Below are 21003 nucleotides of genomic sequence, written 5' to 3' on the forward strand. Positions count from 1 at the left end.
CCTGAGGCAGCCAGCGGTTCAGTTTTTACGTCATTTATTCTCAGTTTAAGCACAGAAGTGAGCTCCCCCAAGTATTTCCAAAGATACTTGCTAGATAAATCAGCTTCCCACACTTCTTGAGAAAAATTAACAGCTCTGTTGAGCAAAGGAATAACTTTGCTGTGAGACAATTTGAGCATTCTTCTTAAAAAACTATTAACACTTAAGCTAAATCCTGCCTAAGACATTGATTTTCCACATACTGCACAGAAACCATCCGTGAAATATAAGTTGTTGTGTCCATTGATTTTTAAATATATACGTGTTTGAGTGCACAAAGATCACATAGATTTGTTTTCTTATCTAACTCACTGTAGGAGGAACTAAAAACATCATCTGTCCATTTGACAAAGCAGAAAATGACTTATTTTACCTAGTCACCCCCCATTTTAAAATTCCATGTAAGACTTTTTTTCCACCTGTGTTGATCCATAGCAGTGAACTGCCCTGAATTACACCCTGTGTGGAGGTTATAGAAGCCCACAGATGGCCTGGTGCTCCAGGGAACCAAGGACCATGCCTAACGGCCTGTCTTTCAACAGCATCTCCTCACTGCATGTCCATGTTTCTTTTCCGTTGTCCCTTAGAGTGACTTCACCCATCTTTGGAATCTGGAATTTCTAGCTTTTGTCTTCTTGGGTTTCTCAAGTAGCTCTCCCAGAACTTTCTTCAGGAATTCATGGTGGGTCAGAAAATGATTCTAAACAGGCTTGCTGTGGTGGTGTGAAACCTCAAAAAGCCAGATTCTAGAAGTTTAAGAGGAAAAAGTCTGGAGGGAAGACTCAGCCTCCTGGGGCAGTGATGTCTCACACCCTCCTCCTGGTTTCAGGGTGGTCTGATAAACACCCCCCGTCTCAGCACACGAGCCTTTTGCAGTCAAGCTCCCTGTAGAACAGCTGGGGTCCACGCTCCTTCTTGCTTACACCAGCCTGTGACCCTCACTGCTAGGAACCCAACTGAACCCTTAAATCAGATTTGACTTTTATCTCCCTCCAACCTTGTCGCCTGCAGTTAACTTTATTAACTGTCTAGACGTATTTTATAGTGAGATAAAATAACAGCCTGAATATAAAAATAGGCATTTAGCCTGATGGGTTTGCAATTTATGTTTATTCTTATTTTCTCTGTTCTTTCTCCCTCTCCCTTTTGAACAACCCTATCAACCCTTACTGTGTTTGTGTTTAGCTAATGGTACCAAGGGTAATTTATTTTGTTTTATTTTTTTAATTAATTCTTATTGGAGTATAGTCGATTTACAATGTTGTGTTAGTTTCTGATAGCAGGAGTGATTTCTTTTAAACCTTTGTCCTTTAGGCTCCGGATTTTTACGTGCAGATGAAATGGGAATTCACCAGCTGGGGTGAGTGGCTGTGAGCTTGAAATTTATTTAGCTTGAAAATAGGCTTATTTTTCTTTTATGGAAGTTACATATTTATTTTTTAAGTCTAGGAAATGCATAGATGAGAGTAACAGTCGCCCACAGTCCTACTTAACACAAGTGCTTACTGTTGTAGGTGTGTTCCTTTCAATCTTACCCCACATGCATGGGACTTTTTCTCCCAAGCATTCGTCAATAGAATATATAGACAATTCTGTCTGCTTCTTTTGTTACCTGTGGCTGACATTTATCCATATTATTCATTTTCTAAAATGTCACTTTAAAGGGGCTAAAGTCTTTAGTGAGTAGTTTTATCATAATTCCATTACTCATTTCCATATGTAGGTCAATGTGATTCTTTTAAACTTGTTTTTCTAAGGAAGAAGATGAGATGAATATTGGAATAGCTCGTTTTTTAACAAAATGGATGCATTGCTCCAAAATCTTATGTAAGGCAAATTGACTGACAGTAATTTTCCTAGATGTTCTACTTCTGTGTCTTGTAGATCAGTTAATGACAGCTTCCAACTCCCAGAGCCTCAGCTATTTTCACTTCCAGACTTCACTTTCAGGCACGAAGTCATATTTGCCATGAAACATTTAAACGAAGTAAAAAGTGTATGAAAGAAGAGAACTTCAGAGTCTTCTATAAATCTGAGTTCTTTTTAATGAAGATAATCACCCTGACCCCAGGTTTTTGTTAAAAAGCAGCATATTTTAGACATCTGATCTTGTGAATCTTCGGAATGACAGTATAGTGGGTTGAGGCCAGATGGCAAGAGTAGCATGTGTTTGGATGAGGACGGCCAGATGGACACACACTAGCCCTGATGGCGGTCAATAAGAGGGGTTCATTTGGGACTGAGAACACACTCGAGAAATTGATTTAGCATTTTCTCTGGGCAAGACATAGATCTGCAGTTTTATAAACGGCTCTAGAACTGAAAGTCTGCTTTCATTCTTTAAGAATGACTTCTTGTATCTTAAGCATGGGAGCCAGGCCCAGTTCTGTATGACCGTCGGCATCCTGCCTCTCCTGTCCTTTCAGTAAAGTCAGGGTCCTGACTTGCAGGGCCTGACTGTTCTGCCGGGCCCCCAGACTTTTCTCAGTAGTACACATCTCTTCTCCAGTGCCCTTGGTTTCCCGAATATGCCCGAATGATGTCTGTCGCATCTGGAAAAGCGGTGCCAAACTGCGTGTGGATATCACGCTGCTGGGCTTTGAGAACATGAGCTGGATAAGAGGGAGGCGGAGTTTCATCTTTAAAGGAGAAGGTGAGGGGTTTCCCTAGTAGTTGCCACTGCTGTTGCTAAGTTTAGAGTGATTTTTCACCATCAAAATGTGTTCACGTGTGTGTGTGTTCATGTGTGTGTGTGTGTGTGTGAGTGAAAGATGATGCAGCTTAATACACGAAGCTTTGGTTTTGCATCTTCCTTGCACTGTGCTTAGTTATGCCCTTGTTTCCGTTAACAGACAATTGGGCAGAGTTGATGGAAGTCAACCATGATGACAAAGTGGTCACCACTGAACACTTTGACCTTTCCCAGGAAATGGAACGCCTCACTCTGGACCTGATGAAACCTAAAAGCAGGGAGGTTGAGAGGCGGCTCACAAGCCCCGTCATTAACACCAGCCTCGATACTAAAAACATTGCTTTTGAAAGGTATGGATTTAAGTTCTGCATTTTCATGTCTAATCCCATTACTGCCATCTTAATAGCATGTATATATTAATTGGAAACTATGGGTGGATTAGAATTTGTTTTCTACCATGGCGTAAGAAACCCTAGTGGACTTTAAAGTTGATCTCTGCTCCAGCCAAATGGATACCACAGCTAACATCCTCCACCATGTGGCATTTTTATCACACTTTGGTGAAGTCTTGGAGAAATATCTTCATATTCTTTTATGGGCCCTTTTCTAACAGATTTTACTTGAATTTGATTTTTGTGTTTGGCAGTCCACAAGACTCCCTTGTCCTAAACCGTGGAGCTTTGAGTTTCCAAGGCAGATGTGATCCAGTATCGAATGTGGTTATTAATCAGATTCACACTTGGCATACAGTTCAATGTGGTTCTCCCCCTTGCCCGCCCTCTGCTTCCCCATGAGGCCTAACGGTTTTGAGCAAGAGTCTGGAGGGTTTCAGTTTGATTCCAGACTTTGTCTGGTGCAACCTCTGGGGAGGTCTGTGTGGCAGTTAAGCCAGGTGAGAACACCGACTCTGGGTGTCTTCCCCAGGGGCAGCGCCGAGGCTTCGTGAGGGAGACAGAGGCTGTCACAGCTATTAGTTAGGCTAAGAGTTTGTTCCAGAGATCACACTAAACCCAGGGAGTCTCCACGAGCCCTGAGTGTTTGCCTAGGATGTCACATCCCGCTCCCTGTCGACCAAAGCCACATCATCTGAGCCGACACAAACAGTGTTCTCCTGGACTCGGGCTGTCTTCTCTCTTAATGAGTATGTGAACTGTTCTGTCTTTTTCTTTTCATCTTTCTTTCCAGTAGAAAATTTATTACTAAAACCAAGAGTCTTCTGTGTAGTCACATGTTAAGACTTAAGTGCCCCTTCCCCCTAATTTAGACCAAGCTGTGGAATTAGGGTGCTTGTTGGTAGCAGAAGAGAAAACGTCAGGTATCTGCTGCCTTGGGAGCGACACCCCTGAGGCAGGGTCAGTGCCCTTCCGTCAGCCTCTGGGCACCGGTCTCACCAGGTGACAGCCGCTGTCTTCCCAGGACAGTGAGGTTTAGGGACTGACCATACCTGGAAGGGTCTTGGGAAGGCATCTCCAGGCTTGAGCACCTGCCTCTGCAGGGCGGGAGGGCCCGCCTGCTTAGGGCTCTGCTCCAAAAGCTGGAAGATGGGAGAGCAACGGCTGGAGGAACCTGGCGTGACTGGTAGAGCTGCTCCCTCTGCAGCTTTGAGCCCCCGGCTTCCTCTCCGGGTTTCTGTTTCCTTAGCTGAAAGGAGAAAAAGAGTGAATCTTGGGCTGAAATCTCAGATGTCATGAGAGGAGCCACTGTTCCCTCTAGTTCAGCGGCAGAGCTGCAGGGTCATTGTTTGGTCCGAAGTGTCGTTTACAGAGAGGTGATGGTTACTGGCTGTTACCCAGTGGGTAGACGGGCAATGACCATGCCTTCCGGTTGTACTGAGTTGTATTTTGTATTCCTGTGGCCTCGGGGTTTTCAGATAGTTCAGGCTAACCCTCCTTTTGCAGCTGACGGAGGGTTGCTGAAAGAGAGTTTTCTGGAAGGTAGCTGCTGTTTTGGTGGGGCTCGGAATGAAATATGTGCTCAGGTGAGTTTCTCGTGCTTCGAGCAAGGACTTGAGCCCCTCACGAGGGTGAGGTTTGCTGGTAGAAATAGAAAAAGTGTGCTTGCCTACTTCTTACCCTAGTGAGGTGTGAGCGAGCGTTCAGCTGATTAAATTTAGCAGATGAGGGTCTGATATATTCGGATAGTCTTTCTCTTCCCTTTCTTTCTTCTCATCTGTCACTCGGAGCTTGATGTTTGCAAACATGTACTTTTCCCGCGTTCAAGTTTGGCCTGTGGGTATAGACCCTCTGTTTGCAGTTTGGATTTTTCTCTCGTCTGAAAGGTTCCTGCCCTGCCCACCTCAAACAGAACCCAACCTGTGAGGCAGCCTCCAAGCCCAGAACCAGCTCAGTGGCCTTCGGGGTGCTGGTCTCAGTGGAGACAGGCAGAGGAAAAATGGCCGAAGAAGAGGCTGGGTTTCCTCCTGTCATTTTCAGATACCTTTGCACATACAGTTTATCAAGAAGTTAAAACCAGAATCTTGGGTTTTAAAACAGGATGTAGACGTTGAGTTCAGTAACTAAGCTGTCGGAGAGTGGACATGGGTAAGGCAGTGGAGCAGCTGGGGTGGCGGATGGTGCAGAGGTGGGTGAGTGAGGAGCCTGGCGGTTCCCAGTGAGAAAGCGTGGTTCTGATTTCTCAGCATCCACAAAGGATGCCGTGGAGCAGACTGGGTCATCCTTTGGTCCCTCAGAAGACCAGGTGCCAGAAAGCTGTGATTTCTTATGCCAGGATATCGAATTCTTACTGAGAGACAGGAACTGAGGATCGATCGGTTCCCCCAAAGGAAGATCTGAATTTTCATTGATTGCTGACGAAAAGGGGCCTTGGGTTTATTGATCGGTTAGGTGTGGTCCCTAAATGTGTTTCTGGAAAGTGAATTGGAGACAGCTGGCCTGCAGGGTCATCCCCTAGGAGCCCTCTCTTTCCTTGAGTGGGTCACACTGCACTCAGTTCAGTCCAGTCGCTCAGTCGTGTCCGACTCTTGGCAACCCATGGACTGCAGCACGCCAGGCTTCCCTGTCCATCACCAACTCACCGGAGCTTGCTCAGACTCATGTTCGTTGAGTCGGTGATGCCATCCAACCTTCTCATCCTCTGTCGTGCCCTTCTCCTCCTGCCCTCAATCTTTCCCAGCATCAGGGTCTTTTCCATTGAGTCAGTTTTTCATATCAGGTGGCCAAAGTATTGGAGTTTAAGCTTCAGCATTAGTCCTTCCAATGAATATTCAGGATTGATTTCCTTTAGGATTGACTGGTTGGATCTCCTTGCAGTCCAAGGGACTCTCAAGAATCTTCTCCCAACACCACAGTTCAAAAGCATCAGTTCTTCAGCAGCACAGCTTTCTTTATGATTCAACTCACATCCATACATAACTACTGGACAACCATACTTTTGACTAGACAGACCTTTGTTGGCAAAATAACATCTCTACTTTTTAATATGCTGTCTAGGTTTGTCATAACTTCTCTTCCAAGGAGCAAGTGTCTGTTAATTTCATGGCTGCAGTCACCATCTGGAGTGATTTTGGAGCCCAAGAAAAGAAACTCTGTCACTGTTTCCATTGTTTCCCCATCTATTTGCTGTGAGATGATCGGACCAGATGCCATGATCTTAGTTTTTGAATGTTGAGTTTTAAACCAGCTTTTTCACTCTCCTCTTTTACTTTTATAAAGAGGTTCATTAGTTCCTCTTCACTTTCTGTCATAAGGGTGGTGTCGTCTGCATATCTGAGGTTATTGGTATTTCTCCCAGCAATCTTTATTCCAGCTTGTGCTTCATCCAGCCCGATATTTTGCATGAAGTACTCTGCATTTTAGTTAAACAAACAGGGTGACGGTATACAGCCTTGACATACTCCTTTCCCAATTTGGAACCAGTCTGTTGTTCCATGTCCAGTTCTAACTGTTGCTTCTTGACCTGCATACAGATTTCTCAGGAGGCAGGTCGGGTGGTCAGCTAGTCTCTCTAAGAATTTTCCACAGTTTGTTACGATCCACACTGTCAGAGGCTTTGGCTTAGTCAATAAAGCAGAAGTAGATGTTTATCTGGAACTCTCTTGCTTTTTCTGTGATCCAGCGGATGTTGGCAATTTGATCTCTGGTTCCTCTGCCTTTTCTAAATCCAGCTTGAACATTTGAAAGTTCTCAGTTCACGTACTGTTGGCGCCTCACTTGGAGAATTTTGAGCATTACTTTACTAGCGTGTGAGATGAGTGCACTTGTGCAGTAGTTTGAACATTCTTTGGCATTGCCTTTCTTTGAGATTGGAATGAAAACTGACCTTTTCCAGTCCTGTGGCCACTGCTGAGTTTTCCAGATTTGCTGGCATATTGAGTGCAGCACTTTCACAGCATCATCTTTTAGGATTTGAAATAGCTTAACTGGAATTCCATCACCTCCACTAGCTTTGTTTGTAGTGATGCTTCCTGAGGCCCACTTGACTTCACATTCTAGAATGTCTGGCTCTAGGTGATTGATCACGCCGTCGTGATTATCTGGGTCGTGAAGATCTTTTTTGTATAGTTCTTCTGTGTATTCTTGCCACCACTTCTTAATATCTCCTGCTTCTGTTAGGTCCATATCATTTCTGTCCTTTATTGTGCCCATCTTGCATGAAATGTTCCCTTGGTATCTCTAATTTTCTTGAAGAGATCTCTCGTCTTTCCCATTCTGTTGTTTTCCTCTCTTTCTTTGCACTGATCCCTGAGGAAGGCTTTCTTATCTCTCCTTGCTATTCTTTGGAACTCTGCATTCAGATGGGTATATCTTTTCCTTTTCTCCTTTGCCTTTCGCTTCTCTTCTTTTCTCAGTATTTGTAAGGCCTCCTCAGACAGCCACTTTGCCTTCTTGCATTTCTTTCTCTGGGGGATGGTCTTGATCACTGCCTCCTGTACAGTGTCACGAACCCCCATCCATAGTTCTTCAGGCACTCTGTCTGTCAGATGTAATCCCTTGAATCTGTTTGTCACTTCTACTATATAATTGTAAGGGATTTGATTTAGGTCATACCTGAATGGCCTAGTGGTTTTCTCTACTTTCTTCAATGTAAGTCTGAATTTTGCAATACGGAGTTTCATGATCTGAGCCACAGGCAGCTCCCGGTCTTGCTTTTGCTGACTGATGTTGCACTAATGGCGGATAATGAATAGGAAAACCAAGGCTCTGTCCCCTCCTTTCTGTGCTGGACTCTAATACACACCTAAAACTCCTTCTCCCCAGCCTGGACTAATTTCTTTGACCAGATCTCACCAGAAGAAAAGCAGCCTGTTTAGAAAAACAGGGTGCAGGTCACCCCCTCCCTGCCACGTGTGTGTGCCCTGTGTCACCGCAGGGTCGGGGCGGGAGGCAGGCCCACGTGCAGCAGTCACAGTGGAGCCGGGATGTGATGTCCTAGACAAAGGGGCCGTCTGGGCGGGGCTCCCCGGGGCGCGGTAGCGTTTCCCAGGGTGCGCTGCCTTGGAAACGATCCCTAGCCTCTTGGCTGCTTTTGGTTCCTAAATGCGTTTTTTTCCAGGCATATGTTGAGTGGAGTAATGAGGGGTTCAGGCACTTACCCAAGGCTGCAGCTGCTGCTGAAGTGCTGACTGCTTTAAAGCAGCCTCAGCGGAGCTGGACTCGAGGGCTAGGCTAAAACGCCCCTTGAGACTTGGTTCCGCCCACTGCTGCACCAAACCGGAGACAGAGCGCGCCTTCAAGCCTTTTTACCGGTGCCCACGGCTTCTGCAAGCAGCTCCCCACCGCCATGAGTTCCCACCCCACCCGCTTTCTCCTTCCCGAGGAGCAGGATGGCCTGTGCCTCATGGATCTAAGAATTCCTAGACTGAGATACGGCTGCTCAAGGGGCTGGAGCTGCCAACTCTGTCATTGCCCGTGGTCCGGATGACCCCGTAAGGGCTCCCCGACCTAGTGGCGAGCCCTTGGACGCTGGTCATCTGTGCGCACTCCTCCGAGACAGCTGTCCCATGAGTGTCACCACCTTTGTCAGCTCTGCCGGCAGCTTTTGTCAGGAAGCCAAGACGGGAGGCTTTCTCTGCCGAGGGGGCGAGGCAAATTGATGAATAACTGCGGGAGGGGGTGTGGGGGAGCTGCTAGAGCCATCTGTCATTAACAACATCCTTCCGTGGACAGAGGGACCCTAATTTCCAAGTGTCCTTCGCTCACTTAAGCTGGGGGAAGAAAACCTGTAAAGGCTGCAGGGATGAATCTGAATGGCATATTGTACATGTGGAAATTTGTGGTGTTCACTTTTTATCAGAACTAAATCCGGATTCTGGGGCTGGAGGACAGATAAAGCAGAAGTTGTTAATGGTTACGAAGCAAAGGTAAAAGGACACTCTTAAAATAAGATTTCATTCGGCTCTTTAGCTTCTATGCAAATGAGGGGTCTGTTCAGACTTTGTCATGCATCTGTGCTGAGGAGGTGCTCTGGGGAATAAGTTCTGTCTAGCGTGTCTCTTCCTTGGATTTGTATCTTATTTGACTCGCAGAAGGTGAGCTAGCACATCCCAAGGAGGTCTCTAGTTAGGCCAAAGAGAAACTGTGCTGTAGAGAAATCAGTCCTAGTATCAGTTGTCCTGGTGGGGGTGACAATTTTTTTCTTTAAAAGCAAAAGGAAAAGAAAGGACTAGACTTAACATGCTTGTTCTTTTTTTTTTTCTTTTTTAATCACCTGAGTAGGTTTAAAAAATATATATTGCAAAATAGCTTTTAGGAGTCTCCCAACATTCTTAGTCAACCTCACTGTAAACCAGTCGGCTCCCAGCCCACTCACACGACGTCAGTGAATTTGGAACACAGCTGTCAGAGTGGAGATGACAGTCGCTCGAGTCGTCTGGCATTTTGTCACCTGGGAAGCCGTCTCTTGGCCTCTCGCTAGGCCTGCAGTGCGGCAGGGGTTGATGGCTCACAGCCACACTGCCAGGAGCGGCAGGGTCCTCTGGGGGCCTCTGAGTGAGTGAGGAAGGCTTACGTCTCGCTCAGCGAGGTTCACTCAGAAGTGCTACGTGTGTTCCTTCCCTGAATCTTTGAACACTGGGAATCCGGTGTTAGGCGTCCTCAGCTAATTCTCTGTGAACCAGACCGTTTGACTTTCCAGACCCCAGTATTCCTCAGTCAACCTTGAAAACAGAGCATTGACCCTGGCAGTTAAAATAACTTGGGGTCAATAAACGGAATACCTTTTAAACAGTGGCTTGCTGGTTTTCTCTAGATCTTAACTGGTGTAGAGAACCTTGTGTTCCTTCCGTTTTCCTTCTGCCCCAGCAGATGGCTGTCCAGGTCAGTCTCGGTATAAGATTACCAAAAATCAGTCCAAGGACACGATGCAGGTTCAGTTCCCTTAGGAGAAGTTCAGCTGGGAGGCCTACACTGCAGGCCCCTCTTTGAGAGGGTTTGGCAACATAAGGGGCAAGTAGGCAGGAGCAGCCTGTCCCTGTCAACTCCTCAGGGGTAATGAAGGATGTCAGGGATGCAGAGTAACTACTGAGGCACTTCTAAGTTGGTAGCTGTTGTATTTTCTCTGAAAAGTCCTAATGAATGTTTAACCATTTCTCATTTTTATTTTGCTGGATTTTTTTTTTTTTTGGCTTGTTTTGTTTTGGCTTCAGCATTCTTGCTCTTGCTATTGCTTATCTGTTGAATTTTGATTCCCCATGTCACTGTTTCCTTTTGCACACACCTCTCAAGGTTTACACGGTGAACAATGTAAGTGTGATCACCAAAATACGGACAGAACATCTGACCGAGGAGGAAAAAAAAAGATACAAAGGTAATCTCTTCCCTTCTCCCCGCCCCCCACCCACCCCGTTTTTCTAGCCTAGAGCACACCTTCGTCGGCTCTGTTAAACTCGGGGGTCAATGTGATGGGGTCATGCCAAACTCGGGGGTCAATGTGATGGGGTCATGCCGATCTGAATTTCCTCCTTACAAGTTTCTCCCTAGTCTGACTCACTCCTGGCGGCACTTCCCTGTAGTTGGCATCAGCTGTAATTAAAGCCATTCACAAGACCTTGCTGATGTTTTATGAAGAACAGTTGTTGAATTCAAGTCGAAAAAGTAAAGATATTGAAGAGTATTTATCACTGAAGTGAGTTAGTGCAAAGCATCACGGTGGGAGATTCAGACAGGACTTGGGCTCTGAACCAAAACGTGGCCAGCATGTGGCCGCCTCATCTCAGCTCACTGAGGCTGGTAGGGCCTTGTGAGGTTACCTGTCCACTCTGTGCCGTGGTCACCTCAGCTACCAGACCTGCCTTAAGAGTCACTGCGAGGATGAGATGAGTTGTTGCACGTTGGAGACCAGGGCCTGCAGCACGTGGGAAGCCTGCAGTCACTGTTAACTGCCTCCTCCACTGCTGTCCCCTTTAGTCCAGTCCAACAAATGAGGGAGCTAAGGCCTCAGTCACACAAGAGGTGACCCGCAGGGTGCAGCTGGAATCAGACCTGGCTCATTCCTAAGTCTAAACTCTTTGTAGTAATTCTGATTGAATTCTTAAAACTCTGTTCATCGAGCTTAGGGACCTTAATGAAAGGATCATAGAAATACTCAGTCACTCAATGGTATCTGACTCTCTGCAACCCCATGAACCCCACCAGGCTCCTCTGTGGTATTTCCCAGGCAAGAATACTGGAGTAGGTTGCCATTTCCTCCTCCAGGGGATCTTTCTGACCCAGGGATCAAACCCAGGTCTCCTGCATTGGCAGGTGGATTCTTTACCACTGAGCGACCTGGGAAGCCCCCAGAAAGAGTGTTAGCTGATGGTTATTAGAGATGATTTTATTGGCCTGTTCATGGATGGATTTCCTAATGCATAATGGAGAAACATGAAGGTAGAACGGGAATCCTTTTCTATAATCATAAGTAAAGTCAAATAACCTTTCCCCCCTCTGTAGCCGACAGGAACCCACTGGAATCGCTGCTTGGGACTGTGGAACACCAGTTTGGTGCTCAAGGGGTAAGTCAAAACGTGATTTCCAGCATGGTTTAACAGGAGATGACTTTTCTGTGCTTCTGGTGGCATTTCCTGCATCCTGAGCAGGCCACTTAATTTGAAAAGGCTTAAGAGCTGGAATCAGAGATGTTCTTTTGGAAGAGAATAAGATGAGTAAGCCTTGGAAAATAAAAGATTTTTAGAGGCAGACAGTGATCATAGAATCAGGTGCTTTCTCTCGTATCTGTTTTAAACTAGGATCTCTCTATCAAAATGGAACCAGAAAAAAAAAAAGGATTCGAGACTTTATATTTTAATAGAGCTCCTTAATAAACATTTTCTGACTCATTCCTCACAATAACCGTTTGAAATTTGCTGCCGCGGATGTCACTGAGGGTCTGAAAAATGAAGTGACCTTTCCAGTGTCACAGGCTAGAGAAGGACAGAGCTGGAACCTGATCTTCAAATCTTCAGATCCCATGAACTGTAGCCCACCAGGCTCCTCCATCCATGGGATTTTCCAGGCAAGAATACTGAAGTGGGTTGCCATTTCCCTCTCCAGGGGATCTTCCTGACCCAGGGATTGAACCCTGGGTTCAGGCTGAAGATATGCTTTCAGATATTTCTGTCTATATCTCTTTTCTTTTTCATTTCTCTAATCAGGAGGTAAAAAGGCAGAGGAGATTGGAGAAACGATTTGAAATGGAGAAATCCGTTAGGCTTGGCCATGTAGTTTGGTAATAGGTTTGTAGGTGTTCTGTGCAGTAACTTAGTTAAAAAAAAAAAAGTTAATGACCAGAACTTCCTGCTCTGTAGCTGGTTAACACAGCCACCTCAGAGGCTGGGTGCCATAGACCTCCACTTGCCAGCAGCGTTGGCATTTCTGACTCCCCTGAGTTCTGGCTCGGCAGGACCTCACGACAGAGTGCGCCACGGCCCACAACCCCACAGCCATCACGCCTGATGAGTACTTCAACGAAGAGTTCGATCTGAAAGACAGGGACATCGGAAGGCCAAAGGAGCTGACGATTAGGACGCAAAAGTAAGAGGGACTCAGCGGTCATTTTCAACTTACAGATTCTTATTTGTTTGAGAAGTTGTGCTGTTTCCCATGTCATGGTTCTTCTTCCAGCCCCTCCCTTGAAAAATAATTTCAAATCACTGGGATTTCCCTGGCAGTCTTTTGGTTAATAAGACTTCTTGCCCTGCCACTTCATGGGGCACAAGTTCCCCTGGTTGGGGAATTGAGATCCTGCATTCCGAGTAACCCCCCCAAAAAATTAAAATCACTTTATCTGATGAAAGGTGACAGTAAATTTCCTGTCTTATTATTAGCCCTTCTCCAAATAGAATATAGACTGGATATAAGAATTCCTTTTTTAACTGCCGACAAGCCTCAGCTGGTCAAATGAAATGGTTTCCCCCAGCTACCAGTACTTTCTGCTTGCTATTGATTAAGGCTTGTGGCGCACGTCGTTTGCCCCCAGTTGCCCTGATTTCGGGGTGATGCAAGTTCTCTGTGGCTCTCATCCCTTCCCAGCTCTGACGCAGGGGGTGTGAGATAACTGGGGAGACCGGGGCATGGGGAAGCAGGCATTGTCTAGGCTACTGCAGGGGAATCACGCAGCCCCCCCATCTCGGGGAGCCGGCCTTGGTCGGTCTCATCTCACGCAATCCGGCAGGTTTAAAGCAATGCTATGGATGTGTGAGGAGTTCCCGCTGTCCCTGGTGGAGCAGGTGGTCCCCATCATTGACCTGATGGCCCGCACCAGCGCACATTTTGCCCGGCTGAGAGACTTCATCAAACTGGAGTTCCCGCCCGGATTTCCCATCAAAATAGGTACATTTAGTCAAGCAGAGGAGCACTCGACAAGGGACCTAACGGGAAAGGGCAGACTTGCCTCGAGTTCAGTGTGATTTACAGAAGTGTCCTGGTTCTTAGTTCATTTTGCACATCAAAATTAGGAATTTCCCCCAGCCATCAGTGCTGTTTACAGATGATGCTGACAGATGAAAAAGGCATAAAAAGGGGACACATGCCTTGTTTTAAGATCAAACCTTACTGAAGTGAAACTTCAAATTAGACTTACTATTTGAAGAAGACAGTTGACACTAAGATCCTTTGTTACATTAATATGTTTTAGGGCTTGAATTAGTGCACATGATACCACATATAATACATAATTGCTTGTGAAGAATTTACATTTTGGATAGGTGTATATTCATGACACTTGAATCCTGGCTCGATCACTTCCTGTGATCTAGAAGTTATTTAACCTCTCTGAATCTCAGTCTTCCTATCTGAATATTGGGAAAGGGTTGTTATGATTAAATGAAATCATACTTACAGAAAGTACTTAGCATGGTACCAGCATAGTAAGTGCTCAGTAAGTGGTAGCTGTTATTCTTCTGGATAAAGTTTATTTATAAAAGCTTTTATTTTGTTAGAAATTCCCTTGTTTCATGTCTTAAATGCACGGATTACATTTGGAAATGTTAATGGCTGTAGCACTGCTGAAGAAACTGTATCTCAACATGTGGAAGGGACCCAGCCTGATTCAGGTAAAAAAAAAAAAGTTGGATTTTGTGATTTAAAAAAAATTCATACATTTAATCACTATACTGATTATTCAGTTTGAAATTAGAGTATCTTATGAAGTTGATTTCTGTCCTGAAAGAAAATTTTAGATTTAGTTTCAATTAAGTAAAACAAAAAATTTGTAGGAATGTATGAATATGACCCCTCGAATTAAAAAGACAGCCTATCTTAAAAAACAACTTTACTGAGGTGTGACATGTAATCACATCCTCCCATTTTAAATGTGACCGTTCATTGCATTTTGACAAATGTATACAAACCCATGTAACCATCACCACAGGCAAGACAGAACATTTCCATTAACCCCCCAAATTTCCTCAGGCTCCTTTGCCATCAGTCCCATTCAGATGTTGGATGCTGTTGTAAATGGATTTGTTTCTTAGTTTTATTTTCCAGTTTACTCACTTATAATATATTGAAACTTAATTGGATTTTTTTCAGTTTCTTTTTTCTTTTTCTTTTTTTCATTTTCTTTTTTGAGTTTCTTTTTTATTATGGTACAGTAGTGTTGTGTGTCTTAAGCTAGTTGAAGGATATGCAGGCCTTTGTTTTTATTATTATCACTTTTGAGTTTACAGGTGTGTTATCTACTCTTTTATATGTTTACTGTTTTTCATAATAATAAAGGAAAAGATAAAGACATTGGTGTGATTGTGTGTATATCCACACACACACACACATCACACTCCTCAGGACACACAAGTAAACACTGGTTACCTCTGGCGTTTGGAAATAGGAGACAGGGTGTAGGGAGAGAGATCTTCACTTTTAGTTTTGCAGTCTTGTGGTTTTTTTTTTTTTTTTATGGTGATTATGCATTATATTACTGAAAAAAAAAAAAAGTCAAAGCACAAAGGAAAAAAAACAAAACAGTATTCTGGTACTTTTCCCTGTCGAGGTTATTCTTCTTCAAAATCTCTCACCTAGCAGCAAATCTTGATATTAATCATTTTAATTTAAAAAATTTTTATAAGAGTTGAAGTGGAAATTTATTCTGCTAACTCAGGCACTGGACTGCCACCTTCTGTGTTGCAGCTTCCCCTCTCACAAACTTCGAGGTTGATCAGTCTGTGTTTGAAATCCCTGAGTCTTACCATGTCCAAGACAATGGCAGAAATGTGCATCTGCAGGATGAAGATTACGAGATAATGCAGTTTGCCATCCAGCAGAGCTTACTGGAGTCCAGCCGAAGCCAGGTACATGCATCAGGGCAGGGCTGGGAAGGTTTTACCCTCCCGTTTGGCCTCAGTCTTTGGTTCTAAATGACAAGTTTGGCATATTTGTGGTATTTACCTAGATTATATTTTATGTCCCTGGTCTTTTATGAAGGCTTCTTATATAAGACCATGTGCATAGCCCCAGTCAGCATCATTTACAGGATGTTCCCTGCCAGACTTGGTGGCTTCCTGCTCTACAAGAGTGGGATCTGCTTCTGCCCTTTGGTGTGGTTCTGGGCTCCTGCTATCTACTGGTTTCCTTACATCATTCATCCAGCAGAGGTTTGTACAGTGCCTGCTTTGTGCCAGGCTTGTGCCAGGTGCTGGGAGGTTCCGTGGTGAAGCAGCCCCAGCACCTGCCTTCATGGAGCCACTAAGCTTTGTGAACAGTGCCCACACTCCAGTGTCCTCCCAGCCGAGGTTTTTCACATTCTTGCTTTTTCTGGAGTCTCAGAGCTTGCTAGCATGAGCCCCGCCTCACATGGACCCATTCTTAGAGCCATTTTGTTTTCTGAGGCTGCTGGGCCAAGGGCCAGACCCCAGTGCTGGCATGTTCCCCTGAGAGGCTTCTCTCCCCTCACCCTCACTGTCAATCCAGTGTGCTTTCCCTTTCCCCATTCTAAGGGAGCTTATTTTTCCAACAGCTACATCAACCTTGACCATACATTTTGAAAAGAGGAGTAGCCAAAGATGACTAGTAATGAGTTACGTATTCTGGTCTTGCTCTAGAAGAATTACTTGCTTTATTCATTTAAACTTTGCCTAAGGTTGAGTAGTTTTTAATAGATTGGTTTGATATCAAGTAAGAGAAACTGGTAGCTGTCATTCAGGGTAGCGGACCCTATACTACCTGACGTTTGGGTGTTACTTTAGAGATAATCCCAGTCCCTGTTAGTTTTTCACCCAGCACCAATGATAATGGACTTGAAATATTGTTAATCTTGTTCTTTCTGCTTTCATTTTGTTGTCAGTACAACACTTTATTCCTTCTAAGGGGTATTCACATGCATCTGTGTGTCTTTCCTAGGAGCTTTCAGGACCAGCTTCTAATGGAGGGATTAGCCAGGCACATGCCTATGACGCCCAGTATGAAAGGTGATTGACATGACTCTTGATTAACCCGAGGTTGGTACAGGTGCATAGGACATGCAGCAGCAGGCCTGGTGGGAGAGACTTGATAAAATGTTGGTTCTCCTTCCTTTGTGGCAGTTCCTCAAGCTCACGGTGGCTGAGCTTCCAGGAACTGGTGATAGAATTGCTGACCAGTTCCTCACCAGTGTCATGGGCAGAAAGGCACCCCGTAAATGTTTTCTGATCTGCGAAGAATGTAATATGATCACAGAAGGGCTGAGTTGCCCTTAGTGGGAAGTTTATACAATTTCCCCCACTGGGGATCAAAGCCACGCCCTTGGCAATGAAATTCGGAGTCCTAACCACCGGACCACCGGGAAGTTGCCAGATTATCCGTTTGAGGAGGGGTTTAACTGGAAAGACTCATTTTATGGAACATCTTCCTATAGTCTGGGCACATGTGAAAACCTGTTGAAGAAGTTGGGATTTGCTTTAAAATAGATCCAAGTTCAATTCTTAGCCCTGCCCTTAGAGGCTGGGTGACCTCGGGCAGGTGTGTACCAGCACCCAGCACCTGCACCCCCAGTTAGGTGAGATTGATGGCCTCATGCATACTGAGCGGACAGGAAGCGCCTGGCATGGCGGGCACTGGGTCCCGGGTTAAGAAACATGGGTGCTGCTGGCCCACAGGGGTGACTGTTTCTTCCCCTCTGTGGTTCTAACGCAGGGCCATCCAGGAGAGCCTCCTCAGCAGCTCCGAAGGCCTGGGCTCCGGCACCTCCAGTGAGACCAGCCGCTTTGACAGCGACCTGCAGCTAGCCATGGAGCTCTCCGCCAAAGAGCTGGAGGAGCGCGAGCTGCGGCTGCGCGAGGAGGAGGCGGAGCTGCAGCAAGTCCTCCAGCTGTCACTCACCGAGAAATAGGCCCGCCTGCCTCCCGCCCCCCTGTCTGCGCTCCCGGTCGAGGGACTGCGCCTGCGCGGGACTGCACCTTAAGCGGGTGCGGCAGAAGGCAGCTGTCTCCTGCTTTCTGCAGAGGTGCAGGGCCGGGGCTTCTCCGGGCCCACCCGCCACGCTCCCCGGTTAACGGGCTGGGGTCCCGCAGCCCCCGCGCTCCAGGCATCAGGGGAGGAGAGCATCGTCACTTTCCATTAGCTCTGTTGGCTTGCAGGTCACGTTTTTTACTTACCAGCTTTAGATACAAACCCAGTCCCTCCTCCCACTGCCCCTCCCCCCAGGTTTGTAGATTAATTTTTATCGAGGAGTGATGACGAGTTGTTGCAGAGTCGGGTGCTTTTATAGAGGAGAGCAGCAGCCTTTGCAGAGCGTGGTGTATGAGGACCTGGGAGACACTTCTTTACAGTTCACCAAAGAAATGGATCACCTGTGCCGATCTGCTCTTTAATTTTTACCTTTGTACAGGGTTTCCAGGGCACCTTCACTGTTCCTAAGCCACCCCCACCTTATTCCACCCCTCCCGCCACAGCTGAAGAGGAGATAAGTACAGGATCTATTTTAGATTTAGGGTTAACTATTTGCATCAAATTAAGATACACAGATGACAACGGATGTTGCCTTAGCCTTAAAAATTACTGATAGTTTCAAACCACCTCCACTTCTTGTCGAGGAGGGGTCTGATTTGAATTTGTAAAGGCAGTTCCTTTGAGAGCAGGATCCTCCAGGCTAAACCCAAGGCAGCTAACCCTGACCCTGAAGGAGCAGCTAGGACAGCCCGAGGCTTGTTCTCGAAGTGGGCAGGCTGGCCAAAGGATCACCAAAGCAGGGGTGTGTTCCATGCCTTCTCTGGTGAGAGGTCTCCACCCAGAGGCCTGGGAAGACCCCGCCACGTGCCCTGGGCACACTGGAGAGGAAGGGGTGGGCTTGAAATGAGCAAGGGAGCTACAGACAGAACTCAGTGGCTCTGTACTCAAAAGGGAAAATGGTGAACCCACGTTGCTTTTTAGAGTTCAAATCAACATCTTTCTGGATAAATATATTTTTTAACAGAATCTTTTTATTATTTTTAAGAGATAAAAACGACTACTCCCATCCGTAGCAATACAAGGTTATACATTTTAACCAGATTTTCTCAGGCCCTTTTTGGGATACCTTTAGTAGTTAACTATTTTGTCTAACCCTCCTGTAAATAACCATCGCACAACATAAGAGGACCCTGGGGAATGCGGCCGAGGGCACCGTCACTCCAGCCCGGCCCAGGGATTCATTCCCACAGGCTGCACTGACGTCCCCCAGTTAACAGCATGCTCCTCTGTTCTGCGTCCGTTTCCTACCTGTTGCGCTGCTTTGGGGATGGGAAGGGAAGCCGAAACCCCCGTTCCAGTAAACGGCCGTGTATACAGTTAACTGTTGCCAGCAAAACGTGCCCGGTCACAAAGAACTGGGCTTTTGATTCCATGTGACCATTCTGCCTTTCTCATCATGGCCTGACCAAAATTCCTTCTCCACACACGAGGCCAGTATATGCAGCATCACATGTGTCTCAGACACACAGCCTGGCGTTTTGTTTACTTAGCCTTTACCTCCAGCAAAGATGAGTTTTGGGAATGGCTGCATTTAGGCCATGTGTTTACTCACCGAGGTGAACAGAGGTAATTTCTGTGTTTGCATTCCATTGTTCTGCTTCCCCACGTCTTTGACTTTCTCCCCAGGAAGTCAGTTAAAAAGGGACTGAGCCTTGTGTCACCATCACAGCATTTTCCATATATGTGTTCACTCTCAAAATACAAATAAAGACAGCTTCCTTAGAGGGTGCTCGTACACTACTCTGAATGCTTCCGAGTCTTTTTTTTTCTCCCTCCACATTTTTCTAGTCCCCTCCTGTTGTGTGTGTTATTGGAACATTAGAACGCCTCCCAGTCCTCAGTTGTGTGTGACTAAGGTTTCCTCATAAATGCAGATGACCTCAAAGAAGATGAGTTGAACTATGGCAATTTCAAATGGCTGCGGTGCCTTGAATGATGGAGTTGGCCTTCCCAGGTGGCACTAGTGGTAAAGAAGCCCTCTGCCTGCCATGACTGACAGAGTTTAAAGTCCAAGCTAGACCCATGTCCAGATCTCTGTTCATTTCCAAGGCAAACCATGCAATATCACAGTAATCCCAAGTCTGTGCCCCAACCAGTAATGAAGCTGAACCAGCTGAAGAAGCTGAAGTTGAACAGTTCTATGAAAACCTACAAGACCGTGCTCGCTTCAGCAGCACCTATACTAAAATTGGAACAATACAGAGAAGATTAGCATGGCCCCTGTGCAAGGATGACATGCAAATTCTTGAAGCGTTACATATTTAAAAAAAAACAAAAACACCTACAAGACCTTCTAGAACTAACACCCAAAATGAAGCTGAACCAGCTGAAGAAGCTGAAGTTGAACGGTTCTATGAAAACCTACAAGACCTTCTAGAACTAACACCCAAAAAAGATGTCCTTTTCATTATAGGGGACTGGAATGCAAAAGTAGGAAGTCAAGAAGCACCTGAAGTAACAGGCAAATTTGGCCTTGGAGTACAGAATGAAGCAGGGCAAAGGCTAATAGAGTTTTGCCAGGAGAACACAATGGTCATAGCAAACACTGGATTCCAACAACACAAGGCTACACATGGACATCACCAGATGGTCAATACCGAAATCAGACTGATTATATTCTTTGCAGCCAAAGATGGAGAAGTTCTATACAGTCAGCAAAAACAAGACTGGGAGCTGACTGTGGTTCTGATCATGAAGTCCTTATTGCAAAATTCAGACTTAAACTGAAGAAAGTAGGGAAAACCACTAGACCATTCAGATATGACCTAAATCAAATCCCTTATTATGTAGTGGAAGCAACAAATAGATCCAAGGGATTAGATCTGATAGAGTGCCTGAAGAACTATGGATGGGGGTTCGTGACATTGTATGGGAGGCAGTGATCAAGACCATCCCCAAGAAAAAGAAATGCAAAAAGGCAAAATGGTTGTCTGAGGAGGCCTTACAAATAGCTGTGAAAAGAAGAGAAATGAAAGGCAAAGGAGAAAAGGAAAGATACACCCATCTGATTGCAGAGTTCCAAAGGCTAGCAAGGAGAGATAAGAAAAGCTTCCTCAGTGATCAATGCAAAGAAATAGAGGAAAACAATAGAATGGGAAAGACTAGAGATCTCAAGAAAATTAGAGATACCAAGGGACATTTCATGCAAAGATGAGCACAATAAAGGACAGAAATGGTATGGACCTAACAGAAGCAGAAGATCTTAAGAAGAGGTGGCAAGAATACACAGAAGAACTATACAAAAAAGATCTTCATGACCCAAATAATCACAAAGGTGTGATCACTCACCTAGAGCCAGACATCCTGGAATATGAAGTCAAGTGGGTCTCAGGAAGCATCACTACGAACATAGCTAGTGAAGGTGATGGAATTCCAGTTAAGCTATTTCAAATCCTAAAAGATGATGCTGTGAAAGTG

The 21003-nt window shown here is 45.5% G+C and overlaps 1 protein-coding gene and 1 non-coding gene across 2 annotated transcripts in view; both read left to right on the forward strand.

The window, feature by feature from the left end:
* ANKRD13A (ankyrin repeat domain 13A) overlaps positions 1 to 19326 on the forward strand; it is a 34809-nt gene extending 15483 nt beyond the window's left edge. The window contains exons 4-15 of the mRNA XM_043438861.1: positions 1354 to 1399; positions 2549 to 2692; positions 2892 to 3081; positions 8984 to 9050; positions 10414 to 10495; positions 11620 to 11681; positions 12569 to 12699; positions 13340 to 13497; positions 14106 to 14219; positions 15292 to 15452; positions 16501 to 16568; positions 17272 to 19326. Coding sequence (XP_043294796.1) covers positions 1354 to 1399; positions 2549 to 2692; positions 2892 to 3081; positions 8984 to 9050; positions 10414 to 10495; positions 11620 to 11681; positions 12569 to 12699; positions 13340 to 13497; positions 14106 to 14219; positions 15292 to 15452; positions 16501 to 16568; positions 17272 to 17467 — 1419 coding nt within the window. The 3' untranslated portion in view covers positions 17468 to 19326. The remainder of the gene's footprint in view (positions 1 to 1353; positions 1400 to 2548; positions 2693 to 2891; positions 3082 to 8983; positions 9051 to 10413; positions 10496 to 11619; positions 11682 to 12568; positions 12700 to 13339; positions 13498 to 14105; positions 14220 to 15291; positions 15453 to 16500; positions 16569 to 17271) is intronic.
* A 418-nt stretch (positions 19327 to 19744) lies between these two features.
* Positions 19745 to 19851, forward strand: LOC122425100. The gene has a single exon (XR_006264695.1). It is a non-coding gene; the product is annotated as a U6 spliceosomal RNA (small nuclear RNA).
* The last annotated feature ends 1152 nt before the right edge of the window (positions 19852 to 21003 follow it).

This window comes from Cervus canadensis, chromosome 1 (assembly GCF_019320065.1).
Source record: "Cervus canadensis isolate Bull #8, Minnesota chromosome 1, ASM1932006v1, whole genome shotgun sequence".
Taxonomy (NCBI): domain Eukaryota; kingdom Metazoa; phylum Chordata; class Mammalia; order Artiodactyla; family Cervidae; genus Cervus; species Cervus canadensis.